The sequence below is a fragment of the Lytechinus variegatus genome, chromosome 1 (genome assembly GCF_018143015.1).
Source record: "Lytechinus variegatus isolate NC3 chromosome 1, Lvar_3.0, whole genome shotgun sequence".
Taxonomy (NCBI): domain Eukaryota; kingdom Metazoa; phylum Echinodermata; class Echinoidea; order Temnopleuroida; family Toxopneustidae; genus Lytechinus; species Lytechinus variegatus.
In genome coordinates, this window is record NC_054740.1 from 72,201,158 (window position 1) to 72,227,031 (window position 25,874).

Genomic DNA, 25,874 nt, shown 5'->3' on the forward strand with positions numbered 1-25,874 from the left:
AAACCACATCTCATTTGAAATTGTTAAAAAATCTGGGTTTGGGAGTGGTTTTTTGACAAAGTTGTAATTAACTACATGATTCTAAAAGAAAATATCGAACATATTCTTAATATGTATAATGATCATGAGAATAATGACAATATTAAGTATTTCTATATAGGCGCATATAATGTACCCTTTAACATCTCGGGGTACGTGCTTCCAGATGACTTGGATATGTAAGGTAGCCCGTGCGGTGTAGAATATATGCTATTCCAACCAGTTTTTAATTTGATAGCTTGATAGATGAAGCTGCAAATAAGTACGGGAATATTATTGATAATTTGATATGAAAACAAACATTGTTCTTTCTTGAATTAACACAATTCCATCAAGTTTATATCTTGTTATGAAATAAAATCTATATCTACAAAGAAGAAAAAAAGTTGTTCTTACCAAGCCTTTACAAGTACTGATTGATGCCGACGATTCTTCACTGCTGTGAGATAGTAATTTTCCATGATAATGACAGTCTCCATTTACTAATCTTTCTCTTTCTATCACACCATCCTCTCCCATCCTATCCACGGTCAATCCTCGACGTTGAAGCCAGGCGTTTTTCTCAAGCTTTAAATGAAACGCATCGCCGAATGCGTTGAATTTTACTTCGTGGACTTTGGGATGGGCTGGTGACCAGTCTAAACTTCTCTTGTGTATTGCAGCTTTATGGAATGTTGGCGAAATGAAATCATAATCTGTAAGAAATAAAATTATATGAAATCATTATTTTTATGCCATACAAGAAGTATATTGGTAATGCTGTGAAAATGTGTCCCGAGTAGGGGCACATGTTTCATGGGATGGGGAGGGGGGGGCGGGACAATAGATTGAGCTGTGATCCTGGGTGTAAGCCCAAATTAACGGCTTTCGGGGGGGGGGGAAACAGCTACACATATTTTTCTTTAATTCCACTTTTTGATAAACAGTAAATCGAACAAGGGTTGCTTTGTTGTATAATATAACACTGTTAAAATGTCAATAGTGTATATACACAATAAAAACGCTGTTTAGAATGGAATAGAAGACTGCTTACAATAGGGAACCTTACAGTAGTTGTTTAACGCTTTAAACAACGATGCTTAATTTATTGAGAATTAAATATTGAATATTAAACCTTGTTGTTTAAGACTTTAAACAACTATTGTAAGTTTCATATAGTAAGCAGCGTTGTGTAAAAAAATAGACGGTGTTTTTCCTGTGCACACCCATTGTACATGTCAACCTATAATTATTTAACAGAAATGATTTTTAGCTTAATTCGTCAAATACTTGACACGACTGCCAAGTCTGTCTGACTAGAATGAAAGCAATATAATAATGACCATAACCTAATTTGGGTTCATAAGGGAGCTAGTCATACAAACGTTTTTAGAACAGTGGGACTCTCCAAAGCCGCAGGTAATGACATATGAGGATATTGAAGAAATAGATTATATCCTCATTTTAATAATACTTGGCTCAAACGTGTCAGATTTTAGCAGGATGAAAGGAAAGTGAGCGTAAAATGACGGTTGCCTGCCAATGGTCACTACCCATCGCACGATCTGTCATCAACCTCTAACACAAACATTTCAAAGGTAAATTCATTAATAGATATTTCAACACTATTTCCTTTAAACCAATTTACCATTCAGAATTCCGTGTTTTTCGACCAGAAGAAAATATGAAAAGGGGACGAGGTTATATAAAAAGACGTCGGATATAAAGAAAAATAGACGAGCAAGAGAAAACACTCATTTCAAAGAAAATTTACACTGCAAAAACTCCGGTGTTGATTTAACACCAAACCGGAATCTATATGTCCACATCAGAGAAGTATTGAAATTACACCAGTTTGGAATCAAACCGATGCTGTTTTAATACTAATTGGTGTTGTATAAACACATATCTGATGTAAGATCAAAACCAAACTGGTATTGTTTAACACTTCTCTGGTGTGGACATATATAGATTCCCGGCTGGTGTTAAATCAACACCGGAGTTTTTTCAGTGTAATTGTCACTTTATCGACATGTATTAAAATTAAGCGAGATTTTGATTGGTCGTAATGATGATAGAGTTAAAATTATATTGGCACATCATGGCATAGGAGATTTATCGCCCCATTTTCTCATTGTGCTATGTTAAAAAAATAAAATGCGCCCTTTTGAAATGTGGACTTGCCCTAGAAATATAAAAATGCAAGACCTGCTCGGAGATTAATGATGAAGGTCGAGATTGCCACACAGAAAATGACACATTTGTATAAATTATATACTTCTATCAAGAATAAACGTACCTTCTATATGTTGATGGTTTGTATATACATTTATCTCCTCCTCTGACAAGTCAATCTCCCTCTGAAAAAGATTAAAATAAAGACATATTTGGTATACATTAAGCGAATTTACTGTCTACGTTAACGCGCTTCGAGTCGCGTTTACGCGCTTCGCGTAAGAAATAGCATTCTTTTGCAGTTATATTGAAAATAAATTCAGTTATTAGATACTTAAGATTATAAAAAGAAAGTAATCATGTATTCGTTTCGGGACTTGTGTGATTTTGGTATTGGTACTTATTTTCCATATCACAATTACATCAAAGACTATATACATGGAAAATGCAGGTACCTAATAAAATCAAAAGTATAGTGAAATTGCTGGATAAAGCCATTCAGTTTTATTAATATAATAACACTGTTCTTCCCTGGGGTCAAGAACAAATAAATAACAAAAGTTACTATACAAGAAAAATAGAATTTAAAATCCAAGTAGATACTTGACATAAATAACAACAATGCAAAAGAATACTCCGTAAAACACCCTCACCCTCCCCCGAAACCTGTCCCCACCCATTCCTGCAATTAAAACGTCACAACAAACATGATACATGAAATATATATATCTTACCAGATTCATAGATGACGCATAAAGAAAACTGGAACAGGAATTTAAAATAAGGCCTAGATATTAGGCTAAAGTACATGTAGATTGGAAAGGTATGAAACTGATTTCTCATTTCAATAAGCGTGATCACAAATGATAATCCATCTAAGATTGTAAACTGTCGGAAATTAACTATAAATGTATTTAAATAATTACGTAAGAATATGATCAGGTTTATGAAATTCAAATTGATGATTATCCATTCAATTACTTCTTTTGTGAAGCGCGTTGGGATCATTAGTATGATAATTACATAAATATCTGACCCTATATGATCTAATCCAGCCATGGCTCATTAGGTTCGTGAATCCACTGGGGATCTATTTTGTATGATCTGAAACCAGTCACTCGTGAATAATCCAAGATCCTTTAATCTGCTAAATATTCGATTGATGAACTCAGTGGCTCATATCCCCAACTCCAGATTATCTTTAATCATGTTCTATAGGGCACACATGAGTAATACAGACCCCCATTCACTCACGTGTTAAATCATAGCTCATCAAAAAATCATTAAAAATCAATCCCTCGATAGATTTTGCTTTAATTCACTGACATTAGTCACAATTAACAGTGCATTAAGACTTGATATGTTAATCAGGTACTTGACCAGCTCAATCAAAAGTTAAATGGCCTGAAATAAGACTAACCATAATTTCGGCCAGTTCATCGCCAGAAAAACCAGAACTGCATTGTGGGTAATAATGATTAAAATGAAATACAAAAATGCAGTCTAGCCTTCCCAAACGCCTTGATTATGAAAGAGTATGAACATAGCATTATGTCTATCGTTTTTCTTTTGATATACAAACATTTGATCTATTTTTAATGAATTATTTTAATCAACAAAGTCATGTGATCTTTACTTACGCCTGTCCGGCATGCATTGCGCGCAGATGAATTACACTCGTGTGCCCTAAATATGGGCCAATGTTATGGAAAGCTTTCAGTGTCAAAAAAATATATCACTGCGTGCTTCGTGTGAGTTTATATTTTCTTTAATAGTGAAGAAGAATATTTTGATTTTAAGGTGTTTATTTTTAATTTTACAGGAAGAAAATAAAAGGCCTTAATGATAAATATGATAATAAATTGATGATATAGTTATATCAATTTACGTCAAATTTGGCTGTAATATCTAAACCAGAACTAAAATTAACTTTAATGTAAATAGGAGTTTAGAATATTGAAGAACTATCGATTTTTACTTCAATTTCGATGATTCAAATTACTCATTTTTCCTCATGCTTTTTCCCTTGGGACAAGGACTATGACATTGATCACAAAATATCTTTATATTTCAATCGGAGCTATGTAATTTCAGTGAATTTAGAGTTACGCGTCATTTAAAAACTCAGTACATGGTAAACATGAAATTAAACTCAACCTTGAAACAAAAGACGCGTGCACACGGTCAAAATAACTTACTTGAGGAACCGAGAAAAATATATGTATAAAAGCTGAAAAAAAAGTTTGAAGGAAAATATATTCTAGTGGGGTGGGGGGCAGTGGCATTTCTGTATTTTTGTCACGTGACCTTGGCCAAAACACTCTGTCTTCGACGAGCCATGAATAATGCAATTTCTACGATTCTCGGGTGACAATATTTGATTTGTTAAATCACATTTCACGTCTCCTGGGGACCACATTGTATTTTTCTTCCAGTCTGGTGGAAACTTTCAATCTCCTTTGAAGTTTTGACGTTTCCTACCTCTATCGCTCTCCTCTGATCTTTGCCATGTTACAGTCACACCAACGAAACCGACTCCATACCGATCACATCTAATACGTTAAATCCAATGACATACAATCGATCGATTTGGAGTCGGTTCCGTGGGGGTAACTGTACCACTAGAGAGTTACCTTGCCTCACTTAACGCCCTGTCAACGGTACTTAGTTCTGGCAGACACGTTCTGAAACACATCTGTTTTCTGTTTTTTCTCGATTCGATCTCCAAAGCTTTTGTGAGAATTTCACTAAATGACGGGTGAGTATCCTCAGATGATATTGGTTTTGTCATTAAATCATCCGCCAAACTTCCTGCAACTGACCAGGGAGTGTCTTCTATTCTCCCTCGTCTGCTCTAGTAGGCCGTTAGTGCGATGGCTACCCCCCCTTTGTCTTTAAACAAGGTTTTTATCTTTCCCTTTTTTAACAATTACCTGGGAATCTTTAATTACAATCATGTGTTAAAATCATCATAGACAGAATAATAATAGATGCATTTCTAATGCGCAAAACATATCCATACAAAATTGGTAATTGGTTTTGTTCTCGAAACATCGCAAGGAATACAGTATTCAAATATACTTTTGAAAACTAACCATCCCACAAAACCCTAGACACACATAGAATCAAATAACATTGTGTAAGTCACAAACAAGACATTCAGACAATAATAAATGTTAAGACGGTGCTTGAAATGAACCATTTTGTTTATGAAATTGAATTCAAGACAACCCCTCTGTATGTATCATCTCTCAGACGAGACAGTGTTCAGGAAAACATGAAAGTACATTCTATCAACTCACCTAGTGCAAAGACTAGCGAAGTTAGCAGCAGCAGCTGGTTCACAAATCCCATAGATTACTTTTGAGCTCTTTTAAGTTTTAACAGTTCCGACCTTTTTATGGGGATGGCTCCCAAGCCCTCCCCCCACCATTGCACCAGTAAGGGGGACTGATATACAAGTGAACACATATACGCCCACTTGCGTAGATCTTCAAACATAATTTACTGATTTTGAGAGCGAGTGAAATGAGCAACCTTAAAAAGGATATTCAAAGTAGGCAAGCGCGAAGCGCGATGTGATTTTTTAAAATACTGACTGGTGTGTTGGCACAGATAGTAGAGCGTCCGTCTCACAACTGGGAGGTCGGGAGTTCAAACCCCGTAAGTTCGCGTCAGACCAAAATAGGAGTTGCTGTTACCCCGTTTGGCGTTCAACGATTAAAGGGATAGAGCCTCGTCGATCTGGCGATGCACAGCGGCTGCCGGGTCCACGATCAAATGGGAAAAACAAATCTTCGGAGTATTTTATTTCTGATGTCTATTTCGAACAATAACATATGGATTTTCATTTTTTCCATTTTTCGTTAAAGGGCATTTAAACGATAAGTATATCACTGATGAAATAAAGTGAGCGTAAAGCTCGCATTTGTCTACTGACCTAAAAAAAAGATTTGTTTTAACTTGAGCACCGGATAAAAAAATTAACAAATAATTAGAGAGCGGAGCACGAGCTATCTTCTTTTAATATTTTTGACCTGAAAAGGACATTTTAAGCAGCGTTTGAATTAATGAACAGGATAATTATATCACTAAAAAAATAAAAACATATCTGTATAATTATTGATCACCGTGGAAAACTGGCCATGAATTCTACCCAAACAATATCATATTCTCGCTATTCATGTCCGACACATTTTCATCTCTTCACTTTAATTCACTACGGACTACTTTCAGAGTGGTTCATTCCACTTCTCTGTAAAATCTTAAGAGCGATTCGTAAAATATCCATCAATCTCGTCGCCTCATAGAATTGAATACCGTTCATTTACACAGCTTTATTTTCCTTTACGGTAAAATAACAATCACCACACTTCCATCTCGCCGGAGAAAGTGAAAAGACAAATTGCCATGGTAATGAATTTAAGTATTTCAAGCTCTGAAAAGGAGAAGAAATGAATTTCGACGGCCAAAATTTTCCTTTTCCATACATCTCTGACCTAACTGACCTAGATTTAATATTGATATGAAGTAAGTAAGTCGTGATATTCTATAAATTTATTGCAAAACGATGAACTTCAACGGTACGAAAATATTCTTTGTGAAAATTAATGTTAATAAAGAGCACAGCTACCTTGGCATCATTCGCCTTCTTCCACGCGCATGCGCATAACTTACGGCAGAAGTTCACAAATACGGGAGAATCGGAGAAGATGGATTCGAAACCGTCACGTATGTTTTGTTTATAGACTACATTTTCAAATGGAACCAAAATACAATTTATTTTCCATTTATCCCGATTCGTGTTATCTATCGTATGATATGTCATCCAATTCAAGCAAATGGAACTAAAACTTAAGTCCAAATCATCTCCTTATATCCGCCAAATGTGTGACTATTCCATCCTTAATTCCACATCAGCATGAATTTCCGCTCAGATCAAACCCATTTCTTGTGTTTCATTTTGAATCTCGATACTATCTCATGGTTCCTTTTCCGAGCTGTCGTGACAGCCAATGTGACCTTCTTATAACCATATCGATATTTCATACCTTATTATCAACTGAATCAAGTCTTCCATATATGAAAGAGATGTGAAGTTTTAAATTTCCTTTTTTTCAGACAGGAGCACTGAGTTCTCTTAAGCATGTTATATTTATTTTAATGGCTTGCACGTACAATATATGGTTCTCACCCGTCTTCATGATATTTTTCCCATTTCAAACGATGAATATAACGTTGATACACCAGGCTGAAAAGAAGACTTTAATCAGATGAGGCGGAAAGAACGAGAAAAGGGAATATGGGGGTGTGACATCATCGTCACACTCATTGCATGTTAATAACATGCATTACAACCGTTACAAATAAATAATTGAATAAATAAATATAGGATTTGTATATAGCGCACGTATCCACCTTGCTAAGTGCTCAATGCGCTCCTATATTACACCGGCTATAAGCTAGTCTACCGATTCCGGTGCCATAGTTTTTTGAGGAATTACTTCCTGCCGGTACCCATTCACCTCACCTGAGTTGAGTGCAGCACATTGTGGGCTAATTTCTTGATGAAGGAAAACATGCCATGCTTTGGAATCGAACCCACGTCCTTGAGATTGAAAGACGGGAGTCTTAACCACGAGACCACGACACTCCCACACAACCCTGGAAAACTTAAAGTTTCAAATTGTTCAATTACTTAATTATTTTATTGGATACTGATGAAATTAGTACTGTTTGACTTGTTTAATTTTCAGCCTGGAGTAGACCTTTGCATGCAGGATCGCAAGACTAACGTGTTATTTCATAGTCTGTAACGTATGAAGTTTTAACGTGACGTTGAATGGAAGAATATAAATCAATGTATCAAAGACATTAAACATGATTTTCATGAAGCTTAGATAAAGAATAATGGATATTCTAAAGGTCGTGATGATTTACAACATTATTTTTGTCATATTGGTTATCTGCAGTAATCTGTATGTAGAGGGATACACCTTTTATTGTATAATTATCTTGGGATTTAAAAAAAATAAAGAACCGTGTGCACGGGGAGAAAATGAAATTTGATTCTTAAAAAGACAAATTTTTCACTCACTCGCGACTCTTTATAAATTTTACCACATACGCTACGTTGAGCCCCCCCGGCCCCCCTCAAAATTGTTTGCTCATTTTGCCACTGTCGACCATGCCTTCAAGTGGAACAGTTTGTATAAACCAAATCATAAGGGTTAAGTAACACTAACGCCTGGTATGGACGGGTAATTTACTTTCCATTAGGTGCATACACAAGGTCAAGTGTCAAGTTTAAGCGTTCATAACGATAATTGATTAAGGTCAAGCAAGGAACAGGTGTTTAAGGTAGCAATAGTAATGAGACCTTGCATTCCAAACAAGCCTATGTCGTTTCCTCAATTATGTATTTTTCCATGACCCCCCCGCCGCTTCGCTCTCTCGATCTATTCCCCTTATCGCCCCCTTATTAAAATAAGGAATGTGGGTCAGTGACGTAATGAGTCAAAAATTAGGGAGGGGCCAGATACGGCGTATCGGACAAAATTCATTTCTTTTTAAATGCAAGCAATCGAAGCGAGCGATCCAAATTTCTCCATTGTTTATTACAAAAATCCAATTTTGTGATAGATTTTGACACAAGATTCAGAAAATAAAATCAGATTTCACCATTCTCTTTTTTTTTTGGTCGTAAAATATTTGGGAAGCAAGAGCCCCTAATCCCCCATCTGTACGCCACTGATGTGGATTATTTTAAGATGACGTAATTTTAACTTCATTCTCATATCTATTTCTCTTCTTCTTATTCCCTACCTACTTAAAAAATCGGGTCCCTACCCTCTCTGAAGTAATGTCCCTTAAATATACAAACGTAACTTAAAACTCGTTGCTAAAACCTATATAGCACACAATTTTTTTTCCCGTAAAATCGTTCATATTTATCGCAATTTTGAGAAATCTTGTAGCTACCAGGGTGCGGGGGTTCAAAGAAATATTTCCCTTTTAGGTCACAAACTGTAACATCAAAAATTTCCATCAATAAGAACTCGTGGTTTGAGTAGAACGATTTCATTTTACTTTGAACACGTTTGCAGAACTCAAATGGCAGGTAGTGACAATGTATTACCATGATTATCAATGGGGGGGGGGGATGTGACGTACATAGAGATGCTTTTTCAAATGTTATTACTACACAACAAAAAAGGCCTATATATTTTAAGTTGTAAATAAGAATAAATAACGAAGTAGGCCTATAACCAAAATAACTTGGCATCTCTTCTTCGCCACTGCTGGCTGGCTTCTGATGCAATTCTGTCAACCTCCTGCTGTTAAGGTATCTCCAGACAAATTACACTAAACTTTACCATGGTAACATGAAATAACGCTCAATTTTCTTAAATTCATGTTTCACTCGAAGTGATTTGAAATGTCATAGCCGTTCATATCAATGCGTATTTCATTTAAACTGTCCATTTACCACGTAGGGCTAATATATTGATGAATTAAATAAATAAATACATAAACTCCATCTACTGATTGGAAGGTTTTCCGGTGATGATGAGAGTTTGGATGACGCTTAAATTGTCGTCTAGAAAGCAAGGGAGAAGAGAATCATTTTTCCTAATAATCTCACCCTATCCAGTATTGATTCTCAACTCATGTCGATCTTGATAGCAAATTACAAAATATCTCAAATTAATTATAACCCTCCCCCCGGAAAACCTGGAATCCGTTGCAGATAATAACCATAGAGTACCGAAGTGATGACGTCACAATTTTTTTTATTTGCATTCCAGCGTTTTTGATACCATATTTTGGTAGAGCTTGATGGACCCCCCATAACCAAAATTTTAATGGGTATCGGTCCATGGGTGCCTAGATATTACCTCATGAATACTTAATTAGCCCCATTGAAATGTTATTGGCCTGGTTTTAAATGTTAGGAACCGGGCCAATAATACACTGACTTCGATGGAGCTAATTAGGTATTCATGAGGTCATACCTTGGGGCCTCATGAACCAATTCCCACCAAATTTGGGTCGTGGGTGGGGGAGGGGTCATCATGCTCTCCCAAAATATGGTATAAAAAACGCTGACATGCAAAAAAGGGGAAATTGATGACGTCACACTTCGGTAATAACTTTGCTATCCAATGGTAACTATCGTGGTAAAAAAAAAAAGCCATCCAACTTCAAGGATGCAAGTTACCATTGGATGGTAACGTTTACCATTAAAGGACATTTTTTATGAAACACTACCACGTTTTGACAAATTTTGTTGGTAAAAAGTCCACCGCCTGTCATTTTTTTCCAACGTCCCCCCCTAAACGTGTGTTGTCCCCCCCCTAAAATTTAGGTTGATGACTTTTTTTTTTGTTTTTTTTTGCTTGTCTAAAATTTTTTGGGGCGCTTGTCCAATTTTTTACCTTTGTCCATCCCAAAATTTCAGGTGGACACCCCCTAAATTTTTTGACTTCCGCCGCCAATGATAACAACTGACATTCGCGTGCATCCGTCAAGTAATATTTCTGATTTGACAATCCTCTGGAGATTTTGTTGAACTTGACAGTCAGCTGACAGTCTGTGGAAGACCTTGGTCCTTCGTTAAACCTCTCAGCATGTCCTTCCACCCTGCATTCTCTCTCCTCATACAAGATGGAATTATTGTTGCATTATTGTGGCAATTTGTACGTGTTTGTTATGTTGGCATCTGAGTAAAACCCGGATTCACAGGGGGCTCGCTGACTATGTTGAAAATCCTATATTAAGTTAAAAGTACGATATTTCGATTGCAATCGTCCTCTCCCTTCAATTTTTACTCAAGGTCATACTTATTATTTGTGTGATGATTGATGATTCCATCTTTCAAAATAAAGCAAGCTGACAGTAATGATCTCAGAAACCAACACATTTCATATCAAGTCCCCTTTCAAGTGTGTGTGGATGTGATTGGGTATGATAGTACTTCATCACCAGCATTGCCAGCATCAATCTGACAGATCAGAGCACACGCTGTATCCCTGCGTGGCAACGAAAAATAATTACCAAAATCATAAGGCCATGTAAAAAAAGCTGACTATTCAGGAAGTGAAGCAGGTATTAGTAGTAGTAGTAGTAGTAGTAGTAGTAGTAGTAGTAGTAGTAGTAGTAGTAGTAGTAGTAGTAGTAGTAGTAGTAGTAGTAGTAGTAGTAGTAGTAGTAGTAGTAGTAGTAGTAGTAGTAGTAGTAGTAGTAGTAGTAGTAGTAATAATAAGAATAATAATAATAATAATAATAATAATAATAATAATAATAATAATAATAATAATAATAATAATAATAATAATAATAATAATAATAATAATAATAATAATAATAATAATAATAATAATCATAATCATAATCATAATCATAATCATAATCATGATAATAATAATAATAATAATAATAATAATAATAATAATAATAATAATAATAACAATAATAATAATAATAATAATCATAATCATAATCATAATCATAATCATAATCATAATCATAATGATGATAATAATAATAATAATGATAATAATAATATTATAATAATAACAACAACAACAATGATAATGATTATAATAACAATGATATAGAAAGGAAAGGGGAAAATTGAAATAGATGAGAAACGAAGGGAGAAAATCCGAAAAAATGCTTCATTATTTTTTTTTGTCAGTGGCGCTTTTTCCGCCGGGTTTCTGCCGGGGGGGGGGCACTTAAGTTCATTGTTTTACACACGTGCAACAAGAGAAGACGAAGTAGACAGGCCAATACAGGGAATTGATTTACCAACAACTATTAACCAATCATAAATCTACGACAAACTACCCGAACAGCGATTCTGAATACGGGAATGATGTTCTGAAAATTTGCACACTAGTTAAAAACGAAAGTGATATAATATTATAGAATAAAAGGAGAAACGAGAGGAAATTATGTATATAAAAAAGAAAACTAACTGCATTTTATGCATAGCTCATGATAGGGCAATATAAACCAGTATGGCATGAAGTGTTTCCTATAAAACTTCCTGATATCTATTTAGGTCATGTCATGTCGATCGAGGTTTGGGAGGATGGGTGTGGTACCGGTACTGAAAAGCAGTAACGAGTTGAAGGGGGAAGTAGATTGAAATGGTGAGAAAAAAGATGAAGGGTGAATAGAGGGAGAATTGAATGGGGAGGGGAGGGGTGGGGGGGGGGGTTGGGTTGGAGAAGGATAGGGTGTCTCTGTGTGAGTGTGAGGTTGTGTGTGTGTGTGTGAGAGAGAGAGAGAGAGAGAGGGGGGGGAGTGGGGAAGGAGAGAGGGAGAGAGTCTGTTCATTTGGTCAATTTCACTGTCGAGCATTATTCAAGGATGCAATTCTGAAAATCATACGCCTCATTTCAAAGACCTGAACACTCTCCAATCAATTTTTACTTTTATTCTTTGCTTCAATATCCTGAAATGTACAATTAGATTTCATATTTTATAGGGCGTAACCATGGAAACGCATCAGCGCGCCGCAACCAGCAACTACCAACCATATTTCACCCGATTTCTGGTCGCCTCTGTTTACAGCAATATAGTTGAGTGAAAATCTATATGAACATTGGTATCTCTTTCCTAATTCTTCGTTGTACATGCATCAACATAATTGTCATACTCTTCAGCTGATATTCTAAATATTTCATTTGATCTTCTCCTTTATCCCCGATGAAGCAGTATAGATAAGATCGATAGACATAACCCGAAACTTAAGATTGATCTCATAATAGAAAGGTGTGTACGGGCCTTATGATAACTCATCGACGCTATTGCGTTTATAACAACAACAAACATTGATATTTGAGAAATGTTTTTTTTTTTTTTTTTGGGGGGGGGGGCATCATCGTTGTTATCATAACGTATACTCAACAATAAACATTATTTGAGAAATGTTTCTTTTTGCCATCGTCGTTGTTATCATAACGTATGCTCAACCATTATAACAGTGAATTACACTTTTCCTAATTCATTTTTATGATTTTTTTTAAAATACACATTCTTGCTTTGTTAACACAGAATGTGAATAAAGAAACATAAAAATGAATCATGAGAGCTGTAGGTGCCCTGAAATTGAAATTCAACTCTCTTAACCCGGCGGAATTATAACATATAAATGTACATATGACTGATAATAATCGTACGGCTAAACATTGATAGATGATGATGATAAATTTGTCTCTCAGCTGGACCTAGTTTTCTCCATACTAAAAAGATGAGCACCCGACAACAAAACAACATTTCACGGTCTTAGGTTTGACTCGGTGGGCTCGAACCCACGACCTCCCATTCACAATGAGGCGGGCGCTGTGCTACTGAGCCCCACGTCCTATGTAATTAGACCAATCAATCACCAGGCAGCCGTTGTTCTATTTTATATCATCCGCACCATGTAAGACCACACCTTTAAGTACGATGGCCTCTTCAAAATCTACTGAGGAAAATGTATGTCACCCTTAAAGGGATGGTCTAGGCTGGAGATATTTATATTTCAAAATATAGAGTAAAATTCACAAAGCAAAATGCTGAAAATTTTACTAAAATCGGATAACAGAAAACGAAAGTATTGAATTTTAAAGATTTGCATTATTCCGGTGAAAACAGTTCTAGGCATGTCTTTATGAATATTCATTAGGTGGGCTAATGATGTCATATCCCAATTGTTCTATTGTATTTCATTACATGAAATTGGGTTTTTTCAAAAATTTTCTATCAATAACTAAAACAGTTGGATTGAAAACTGATTACATTAATTATTCATTGCCGCAACTTATTTCATCATAATGGAGACACATCATTTACACATGAATGAAAAAATGAAACAATTATGATTTCATGTAACAACAAAAAATAGAAAGTGGCGATGTGACATCATCAGCCCATCTATCTATCTATCTATCTATGTATCTATCTATATATCTATCTATCTATCTATCTACCTACCTATGAATAAACTAAGTTTTTAAGGTGGCCTACATTCGATAGTAGATTATGGAAGATACCATCGAACATCGAAGGGAGTGTTTTACAAGGTACGGGATGAAAAAGCATGTCTGATGATTGACTGGTCCCTGCCTGATAAGGACATGCCTGGTGTCATCCTACTTGTTCTACACGGAGTCATGGGTACCCCTCCCCCTGACGGCTAAAATATCTCGCAATTGCTTTCATTATAGAATCAGCCATTCCAAACCGGTTTCATGCATGCACGAGTGGAGAGAAAGCTGAAAAGTGGAAGTATTTACTTTAATTGATTGTAATTTCATCGAAAAGAAAAAAGGCCCTATGGTAATTTTCCCATTGAAAACATTTTTTAAACGATCTTGCAATACTCGGGGCAGCTCCAGTGTATTCAAATATGGGAGGGGGGGGGGCAAGACGAGTTAAGTCAGTGACATTATCACCCCCCAATTGAATACCAGAGATATTATAGAGTTACATAACCCATGAAATCGTTAGAATGCCTATCTTTGTAATATGCCCTTTTCCTCACCCCTTTCTCATTCCCTTTCCTTTTCACCGTCCTGAAAAAGTTGGGGTAGTCGCCCCAGGGCCCGCCCCTTTTTGCGGAGCGCCGGCCCTCCTTGTAGCCTGCGTATATACACAGGTGTTGAAAAGGGGATTATTACTCATGCAATGGCAATGTCTTGTTTGATGTGTGATTGCGTTTTACGAATGGTTATTGTATTTTTCTATCACAATGAAACACACAATAGGCTTTTTTTCAATAAATTCCTACAGTTGAACGATAAGAAAGAATTTAGTTAAACAATGTTCAACACGTCTTTCCACATGTCTAGAAGTAGCTGAAGGATGTTACCCTTCTATTTGAGCCGTGTGAGTAGTATTTGCACAATAAACCATTGCTATTGTTATTGGTACAGTGGTAAGGAATGCAAACATACATTTCTCGGTGTGTCCCTCTTGTGCAGCTTAGCACGTGTGTACATGAAATCTATTTAATTCTCACGGTGTAAGGTTAAAATACTGAATTCACGAGGCAATGGATGCAGATATAGTATCGTAATAATAAAAAAATGAGGAGTCCAACATTACACATCCATGGTGTATGCCCCATTTGTAAACAAATAAAAAAAGGTTGCGAGAGAGCGAAGGGAGGTAGCACATATATTGACCATTTTAATATGAAAATATAATTATATATATATATATATATACATATATATATATATATATATATATATATATATATATATATATATATAAAACGTTTTTTTCTCTTCAGATTTTGCTGTAATGATTAACAATAAATATCTTATTCTACCCTTTTCTTTCTTTGTTTCTTTCTTTCTTACTTTTTTCCCTCCCCTCTTATGGCGGGGGGGGGGGGGGGTGAAACATGTCAGTCCATTACTCCCAAGCCCCTTGATTTAGACCTAGCCAGGGGCAGGGCGCAATGTCCCAGAGGATGCAAACCTATTATTACCATTGCTTAAGTTCGAGCTTTCTTTTGAAATTTGAACATTACGCCTATAACATTGAAGAGAACGTCAGTCATTCAAGGGGTATTTCTGTTTGACGTGACTCGGTATCCTTTACATAATTTAGTGTTTTGGTGTGGTAGATTTGTATTCATACTGCGTAATGTTATATAACTATTTATCTAATTTGTAGGCATTTCTTTTAAATCAATTACATAAATATTTGTCAAGTTATCACAAGTTATCCTGAGCTTTAAATATTGAAGTAGTATGAAGGAGTAGTAGTAGTAGTATTAGTAGTAGTAGTATTAGTAGTAGCAGTAGCAGTAGTAGTAGTAGTAGTAAAAACAGTAGTAGAAGTAGTAGTAGTAGTAATATTAGTAGTAGCAGTAACAGTAGTAGTGGTACTAGTAATAGTAGTACTACTACTACTACTACTACTAGTAGTAGTAGTAGTAGTAGTAGTAGTAGTAGAAGTATTAGTAGTAGTAGTAGTAGTAGTAGTAGTAGTAGTAGTAGTAGTAGTAGTAGTAGTAGTAGTAGTAGTAGTAGTATAGTAGTAGGGGGAATAACAACAGTAGGCCTATTTTCATTATTATTGTTATTATTATCATCATTATTATCATTATTATTATTGATATTATTGTTATTATTAAAAGTAGCAGTAGTAGTAGCAGCAGCAGCAGCAGTAGTAGTAGTAGTAGCAGTAGTAGTAGCAGTAGTAGTAGAAGTATAGTAGTAGTAGTAGTAGGATATAGCAGTAGCAGTAATAGTAGTAGTAGTAGTAGTTGTTGTGGTAGTAGTAGTAGTAGTAGTAGTAGTAGTAGTAGTAGTAGGCCTAGTAGTAGTAGTAGTAGTAGTAGTAGTAGTAGTGGTGGTGGTGGTGGTGGTGGTGGTGGTGGTAGTAGTAATAGTACTAGTATAGTAATAGAAGTAGTAGTAGTAGTAGTATAGTAATAAAGGTAGTAGTAGTAGTAGTAGTAGTAGTAGTAGTAGTAGTAGTAGTAGTAGTAGTAGTAGTAGTAGTAGTAGTAGAAGTCGTATAGTAGTAGAAACATAGTAGCATAGTGGTATAGTAGTATAGTTCTTAAAATGAAAAGAAAATTAATGAAAGCCCAAAAGGGTAACTAAGATATGTCATAGTTTTAGATTTCGATTTGAAATAAGTAATTTTTGTGCTCATCCCCCTGCAAATTGCCAAATTCCTCTACAATTAAACAATTTTGAATGTTTTGAGTAAACTTTTACGAAATTATTATTATAAAAATCACCAAAATATGAAGTATAAATGATGTTGTAGTCGTATAAAGACCATGATCTTAACCCAACCCCTTAAGGATACTCGGATTCACATTATCAATTGAAGATCGTGCCAAAATCAATACAAAAATCAATCGGCATATTGGTACGTTAATCTAAAGTCCTGAAATCGGTAATGTTGATAGTTTTCGCCGATCAATATTTAAGGGGTTGATGGCTACTCGGTTTTTATCAATGTTCGTTCACAAATCATATATTTTGACCTTAATATTCCGCTGTTAACTATTCATGACTAGGTAAGCATGGTAAGGGTGTCGACTTCATGTTTCGCAGATAACCATAATTATAAAAAAAAATTGCATCGCATACGCATCGTTTGATCAAAAATGTTGTTATTTAGTTGGGAAGAATATTTTCAATCTCTGGTGATGTCCAGACTATTTGAAAGCTGTCAATCCTAAACGCTCCAGGCCCCAGACTAAACGGATATTAGAGAAAGTATATTTTACGGAAGTTGAGTCTGTTTGTCCAAAATTAGCGATGCATCCACTCCCCTTCATCCACTCACCGTATAGACCAACGTCATGCCTCTTACCCCCATTTTATCCAAGCTCTTTTCAATTCATCCATCAAAAATCACTACATTAGTAAAGTAAAAAAAAAAAAAACTATTAGCTTTATTCTCTTGTATTCGATCTCATTGTGGCCTAGCGTTCTTATAGGTAAGGCGTCAATCCCTACTAAGCCACCCTCCACCCAGGTGCTCAATGTATACTTTGTAAGATAATATAAAAGAATAGAAATGGTTTATATGAACAAAAGAAATCATTCGCGGCCCAAAGGCCCAAATTACAACATAATGAGAAACGGGAATAAGAAACACAATCCAAAATACGTGAAAAAAAATCACATGCCTGGGGTAAATACATACATACGTTATTGCCAAATCAATCATCATTGTAATACAATCATTTTATAACCATTTACTATTTGATTCATTATCATAATTAATCTAAGATTTGATTATTATTATTTTATCATTTCTATAGATATCATATTTAACTATCATTTTATTATTCACATTATCATCATAAAAAAATTGAGTATTGCACATAGAGGAACATGCCTAGCAATAATGCTAAAATGCCTATAGGTAGTGGAGAAAGTGCACTTTGTGTAAGGGCAAGCAAGGGTGCGATGATTTTTAGATTAAAAAAAAAATCTTCAGGGAAGTCTGTGGTGTAAAAATAGCGTATTTTAGCATCCACTCCGTAGACGCTTTTTGCAACGTTTAGAATCTATTGAAGATGCCCGTCAAATCACAATGGAAAGATTATAGAGGTCTTTGTCGAAAGTTGGTGGACCGGGAGAGTACATCGTCTTAAGATTAGGACCGAACAAAAATTGCAAATATTTGTATCGTTTGCCCAGGATCCAGGGAGATACTTTTGTTTTGATTTACAGATTTTCGACAAAGGCTGCTTTATTATGAATACCTTTTGGCAAAAGATTATCTGTGTTATAGAAAGTGCCTATGAAGTGATTGCTAAAATGCCCCATTAGCGATACATCCACCCCTCCCCCTTCATCCACTCACCACAGGCCAACGTCATACCTACTCAGTCCCATCTTTCCCAAACTCTTTCCTAGTCATCCATGAAAAATGAGCAAGTTAAAGTGATTGGTTAACATTGGTTTGACTTTTAAAAAATCTGAGCAAGAAGGTCACACTTGTCACCTGTGTCTGTGATATGTTACAAAAATGAAGCCCAGAAAAAAATTGCGTTCGAAAATCATTATTTAGTGCTTAAAAAATTGAAATATAAAGTGACCGGAAACACCATCTTAATATCATCCCATACAGTTATGTGTACTATGTAGGCGTCTATAAGACGCCTATTTACAAAATCGGGGTTTGCCTTGAAGTTTTAGCTTTTCATTCTCAATAATGGTTGATTTCAGGGTTTATTAGATCTAATATATGCACTTGTACACATGTTTCCTCTTGGTTTGAGAATTTTTTAAATCAGCTGCTCATAAAGTTAAACAATACCTTTAATGAATTTTTAAAACAATTTTTGGTGTATTCTCATGTGTTCGAATCACATCGCGTCGAATCGTCATCTAGCATGACATCAGTCCACTTTTTTCAAATAACAGAAAAGACCAACTCGCCCCTCCTCTTGTGTAAATCAATTTTTTTAACAAGATTTCAATATTACTTGCAAACTAAAAAGTATCATAACGTTTTGTTCACTGTAAACATGGTAAAACACCGTTTTAAGGTATTTAAAATTTCAAACAAGTTATTCAATTTTTTGATAATTTAAACAACCCATTGTTACAGTGACAGGCTCAAACTTTTAAACAGCGTTTTTTATCCATCAGTAACTTCAGTTAAGAAACTGCTTTGCAGTTGGGTCCCGAATTACGCAATATGTTGCTATAAACTGTTTTCTGAGTGCACAGCGAGAAGAGATCATATTTTTCTTACGTACTCGGTAGGGCATCGAACCCATAACCTCCCTTTCAATTGCCGGGTGCTCTACCACTAACCCATAGTGCCCATTGGTATTTATTTAATACATTAAAACAAAACCAACAGAGGATCATTTCATCGTATAGTGAACAAAATAGTGAGCTGAAACATGCAAGCAAATGTTTTAATCAACACAATTTTCTGGCAAACTGAACGTTTTGACAATTTCTGCAATACACTTTATTTGAAATAATTTAGAATTGTAATCAGGTTATTGGATTACAAAGGATTTCTACAAACCTTCAGAAATCATCATTTAATCAATATTTGCTCATTAATAAACTATTAATAACATTTGAACTAGGTTACACGAAGGAAAATTAATATCCATCATCATAATGTAATTATACCATAATTACCATGGTCACTATAAGCAGTATTCGGGTATTACTTTCGCAATAGCGTTTAGAGATGGAATAGTGGCATAATGAGCCCCCAAAAAAATTCAGGGGGCGAGATATGGCGTATCAGACAAAATTTATAAAAAGATTGCAACTGAGCGAAGCGAGCGAGCCGAACAATTTCGACATTTTAATTTACTTTGAAAATCCAATTTTGTGATGGATTTGACATAATATAAAAAAAAATAGTATCATATTTCACCCTTCTCTATTTCCTTCTCTTTTCTATTTTTTTCTTGGTCGTAAAATTTTCATTTTTTCGGGGAGGGGGCAAGCGCCCCAAGCCCCCTATCTGTACGCCACTGAAATATAAGTTAGTGTACATGGTCATGGTAAAAAATATCAAATTCCTCCGCAACCTATTTTCCGAAGCCTTATCTAATTCAATTTTGTTTTTTTTTCTAAATTGTTTACATCGAGAGGGGGGGGGGGGGGGGGGGTGGGGTGGCATTCGAAATTGAAATCGGATATGTTCCTCCAGCAATCATCATTGAAACCTCCTTGAACTTCCGCCTAACCACTTGCCAAGAAAACTTCAATGGCCTCAAAAAGGACACTTCCTCCCAATCCCGAAGATACCTATTATCTAGAGGTGATACGAAAACAAGATGAATGACTAAAAGGATAGTGACAATCAGACGTATATCCTCGAGTTGATACAACAAAATATTTCATTGTCTCTGATCCTTTCTGTTTCTTCAGATATGATCAAAAGTAAATGGCTCGAGGTACATGTAAATGTTACTCAGGCCGCCATATCAAGATGTAGGAAGCGGTGTTGTGATTGAACTTCAGTGACATGACCAGTGACAGATCCAAAGGGAGGGATGGATTGAGGGGGGGGGGCTCGATCCACCAATGTGTAACTTCTTGAAAGGTACGCCTGGGGGAGATTGCCCGGGACTTCAAGAAATCGTTTGGCACCACCCTTTCCGAGGGTGCCAAGTGCCATCGCAAGATTCTACGAGATAACATCAGAGGTATCACGAAGCCTGTTGCTGTTGCTGCTATTCGCTCCGCCCATGGATCCAAGGTAAACCATATTGCTATTACAAGTGAATATCGTTTTTCTTTTGTGTGTGTGTGCTTGTCACATTTTTAGAGGTAAAATACAACATTATTTGAGATGATGACATTTGTTCTTTTCTTTTTGTGTGTATTTCTATAGGGGCGATAATAGGGCCACTTTTGCCAAAGAAATCCTTCATTTCTTTCATCTTTGGAAAACAATATTGAACACCTCCTCTCCAATTATCTTCACTGACTCTACTTTTTGTCCAATTCGTTTCAAAATATTTTTGTTTACCAAATCTTAACAAGAGACGATATGAAAATTGTCACTGCTGTTTACAACAAAATTGCGAATTTCAAAAAGAAACATTTTTAGCATGCCTTGGAAAGTGTTAAACTCGATTGGGAACCGGAAAAAACCCTGGGATATATCACCAGGGTCTGGTGCGGAAAAAATACAAATCAAAAGCAACTTGATTAGAAGCCAAGTGCGTATTTGGAACTTGATTACACTTGATTATTTCTATTTTTTATTTAGTTAAACGAAACTCTTTCACCTCCATGATGGAACGTGTTTCAGTTCCTTTAGCATAATGAAGCGAAGGTAAGATACAGACAGTGAAACCATCTAAAACTTCAAAATAAAGCAACGAATCTGAAATCATTTAGGCCGATACCGTATGGTTTGGCAACGATTACAAGGATAATAGATTGAACAGGTCGATGACACTTTACACTGCGTTATTGTATAATGAGACGTATTTGAAGTTCGCTGTTCCCATCGGGGGTTCTTAACAAGAGATTCGTGCCTCGATTATCTCATTAATGGCATTCTCAACTCGGTGCAATGGTACACTGTAAAAACTGACACCAATTGGTGTTAATAGAGGACCACAGCCTGAGGTGTTAAAATTACACCCTAGAGATTAAACACAACACCAAAGAGTGTAAATGTAACAACAAAAGGTGTTGTAATAACACCTATAGGTGTAAAACTAACACCACCAAGTTGACACCGGTGTAAAATAACTGGTGTGGTCCTCTATGTACACCGGTTAACACCACAGTTTTTGCTGTGTGGGTTTACGCGTGTGTGTGGGTGTGTGTTGTGGGGGGGTTAAAGGGAGGGTCTAGGCTGGACATATTTATATTTCAATATATAGAGTAAAATTCACAAAGCAAATTGCTGAAAATTTGATCAAAACTGGATAACAAATAACGAAGTTATTGAATTTTAAAGATTTGCATTATTCCGGTGAAGCAGTTCTAGGCATGTTTTTATGAATATTCATTAGGTGGGCTGGCGATTTCATATCCCCACTTGTTCTTTTGTATTTTTTATATTGACAGCCGATTAAGTGCATGATTACCGCAACTTATTTCATCATAATGGAGACACATCATTTACACATGTATGAAAAAAAAAATGATTTCATGTAATAACAAGAAAAAGGAAAGTGGGGATGTGACACACCAGCCTACCTAATGAATATTCTTGATAATGTGCATACAACTGTTTTCACAAAATATTGACAAACTTTGAAATTCAATAACTTCGTTATTTGTTATCCGATTTTGATGAAATCTTCAGCACTTTGCTCTGTAAATTTTACTCTATTTACTTAGATAAAAATATTTTCAGTCCGGACCATCCCTTTTACAACATAACACTTCTATTTATCTGGCATAACCGACCAATCATTTTGAAGGAGCCTGGAGGGGGGGGGGTGCTATACACCTGTAAGAGTAGAAATAATCAATATATGATCATTAAAACCTTTTAGTGTTACACACCGATGCGGATTTACCAATGGGAGGGGCACTTTATCAGTAATGACACGCGAACAAATGGGTTGGAGGAGGGAGAGGCTCGCAGCTATAGGCCCCTGGATCTGCGGTGAGCCTCCAATAATTAGAACAGAAACATTCTCAACATGTAAATTAAATGCCGTTACTATATGCAGTGATTAAATAAGCTAGCAAATTCTGGGAGGACCTTGCATGGCGAATTGGACAGAATATATATATATATTTTTTTTTTTTGGGGGGGGGTTCAAGGCCAAAAGTACCCCTCCCATCAGTGCGCCGAATTTTGAAGACTGTACATCATAAGAAGGGGAAAATGAAGAGGAGAGAGAGGAAGAACAGAAGTCTAAACAGTCGGTAAAAAAAAGAAAGTCGGCAAAACTACCGGCAAAACTGCAAAAACTTTTCACTATCATATGTATACATATCAAGAATAATCATCAGACGATTTGGAGAAGAATTCAACCCAATTCAGAGCAGATTTCCCATGCATCTTTATTCAACGTTTTCAATCAGCGAGAAATAGAGTTCAGAATGAATATCTATTGATGACTGTTTCCAGACCATGCACTCGTTGGAATACAACACAATAAGGGGTATAAGATTTAGAAACCCCTAGCGATAAACTCTGTGTTTATGGATTAAAGATAATCCAGTTTGGACGTTCGGAAATTCGATTAGAACGAGTAGTTGATTTTTCTCAAGGATAACCTAAAACGAAGTTTCCAAAAACACAAGGCTATATACACACGACAAGAAATAATGCAGCTGGATGCTGGAGATTCTGTTTAAGATCATAATATCAATCACAATCATATCCCCATGCATGCTTTTTCAATTCATATAATCGGTATACTGCTTTGCAAAATAATGGTTGTTTCTATAAAACTCTCGTAAAGGAAAGATCATACCAAAGAAAGATTAATTTGAAACTGCAAATAATGACAAAACATTTTCAAAGTAGGTTAATTTTTTCTAACTTTCAGGACCACCCTGTCCCTGTCAGCTGGAGAATGTATTTCAAAATGCAATGAAAAATAAGACCTTTATGACAACTCTTAAACACGATGTCATTAAGGAGCAACTAGAATAATCAACATCAACACACAATAATGCGAAATCGAACCACAACAAAAGACCGCTTTCCCTTGGAAGTCGATGTGGTGGATGACCTACTTTTCATCTTGAAGAGTTTGTGATGACAATGGAAACAAAATAAAGCAAAGAAACTAAAACCCCGCGGCAAAAATCAATCGAACTCACCTTGAATTTACGTGTTCCATTGGAAAGTACTCCTCCATTTGACCAGATCACAAACAGATTGATTACATTCCACAAAACAAATCTCATCTTGAACTTTGGTCAATAATGATTACACCTGTCCGCGTAAAATCCGTCACACTTTCACCCTTAATCGTAAAACAATGTGATCCCTCTCTCACAAAACAAATGTGATTTTCCGCAAATTTATGAAAATAGATCAATATCTTCCTCGAGAAATGTGGATCATCTTGAGAAAAAAGGTGCCTAAATTCCTTGCCAGCAGGGTGGTAAAGTAACAATTTTGTACAGAGTTCAAGCCTCCCGCTGCATTGACAATCTGTCATTGATGTGAAGTGGCTCGGTGTTGCTCATTTCATTTGTACTAAATATCGTCTGCTTCGGGTGCTATTTGTCCCGCTAAACAGTCATAGCGCGTAATAATGACTCGACCGTAAGTTCGATCGTTTCGCGTGCGCCCGTGGTTATGGTTCTCTTGTATTATGGTGTGCTCAAAGTGGTTTTTGTGGTTTTCGATCACATTCAGACGGGGACAAAAGTTCGACATACTTGTAAGGGGGTGGATTGGCGACGGCATTCTGAAAGAAATTTTTGAATATTTCATTAAAAGGTTTCAGAAATTATTTTATCTATCGTCTGTTATCAGTTATTATTGTCATCCAACGAACGAGTAGTTATCAAATTGAGGGTGTTTTCGTGTATTTTTCAAAGCAGATTAATAACCGCTGGATTGTGAGCTTCTCAGCTGTCAGGCAAAATTATTGTTTTGAATAGACACCCGGTGGGCATGAAGCTACGCAAACAACTGAATAGCCTCATGAGTAGAATTACGCTCGTCTGGTTAAAAGCACAATTCAATTACATTCATTGATAACCGTGAATGTAGGTTCCCATTTTAGATAGAAATATGCATTATGAAGATGATGCATCAAAATTCTAATTTAGAAAATCAATGAAAATATTTGGTCGATCATTCGTGGCTTAGGCTTATTTTTATCAATCAGTCAATTCAAAGTAAAGACCTCTCCACGTATGGGAATCTGTGACTACTCTGTAAAAACGCTGTTTAAATTTTCAAGCAGGTCGTTTAAGCCCGTCACTCTATTAACATCTATAGGTTAAAGTTTGAAACAAGTTGTATATCTTTTTTAACAAGATGTTGAAAACGTTTAAAGAAATTCAAAAATTGTATACAAGTTTAAACAACTTATTAAAGTGACAGATTTAAACAGCTTGATACTTTTAAAGGAAGTTCTAGATTAAAGATTTGATAAATAGATAAGATAATCGATTTGTTTTTCCTTCCACCTTCGAAAAACCGCAATAATTTCAATAAAAAATAGCTTTATAAATCTCGGAACATGGTTCTTTCAAATTTTTGTTTAGCTCATGTGTTAGAGTGTCCCTCCCCCAGACAGAATTTTGAAGACCATCCGTTTTGTTGCTCGTCAGAAATTAAATGTTTTTTTGGCGGGAGAACGTTTTTTGTGACCCCGCCTCTTTTTCTTTCTTATTCATTTCAGACTTTTTGTTTGCCCCTCCTGAATAGGTTTGCCAGTAACACAACTGCACATGACTCTTCGGCTAAAAAATTGGTCAGTACATGCACCTACCTTTCTATTCATTAAAAAAAGTCTTAATGGATTTGAAAAAGGATGTACTTTTATGTATATATGAGCGTTGAACGCGTGAATTAGGTGAATCTTATTCGAAACATAATATTCGGAGATGACTTCCATTTGAGGAATACGGGTTATTTTTTTTCTTTGGGATATTTATGTGGTTCTTTGTTGTTTTCCAAGTTCATGATCGAAATCATAACGAGGAAATCTCAATTTAAAGCTTTCTCCGCAAAGTATTATATCAAATTTGATTGGAGTTGATGAGCCAAGT

At 35.8% G+C, this 25,874-nt stretch overlaps 1 protein-coding gene across 1 annotated transcript in view; it reads right to left on the reverse strand.

Annotated features, from left to right (window-relative positions):
* The window catches only part of LOC121431810 (A disintegrin and metalloproteinase with thrombospondin motifs 6-like), a 40,606-nt gene extending 15,255 nt beyond the window's left edge, over positions 1 to 25,351 (reverse strand). The window contains exons 1-3 of the mRNA XM_041629533.1: positions 23,964 to 25,351; positions 2,318 to 2,378; positions 436 to 734 (exon numbers count right to left, since the gene is read on the reverse strand). Of these exons, the coding sequence (XP_041485467.1) occupies positions 436 to 734; positions 2,318 to 2,378; positions 23,964 to 24,050 (447 nt within the window). The 5' untranslated portion in view covers positions 24,051 to 25,351. The remainder of the gene's footprint in view (positions 1 to 435; positions 735 to 2,317; positions 2,379 to 23,963) is intronic.
* Positions 25,352 to 25,874: the final 523 nt, after the last annotated feature.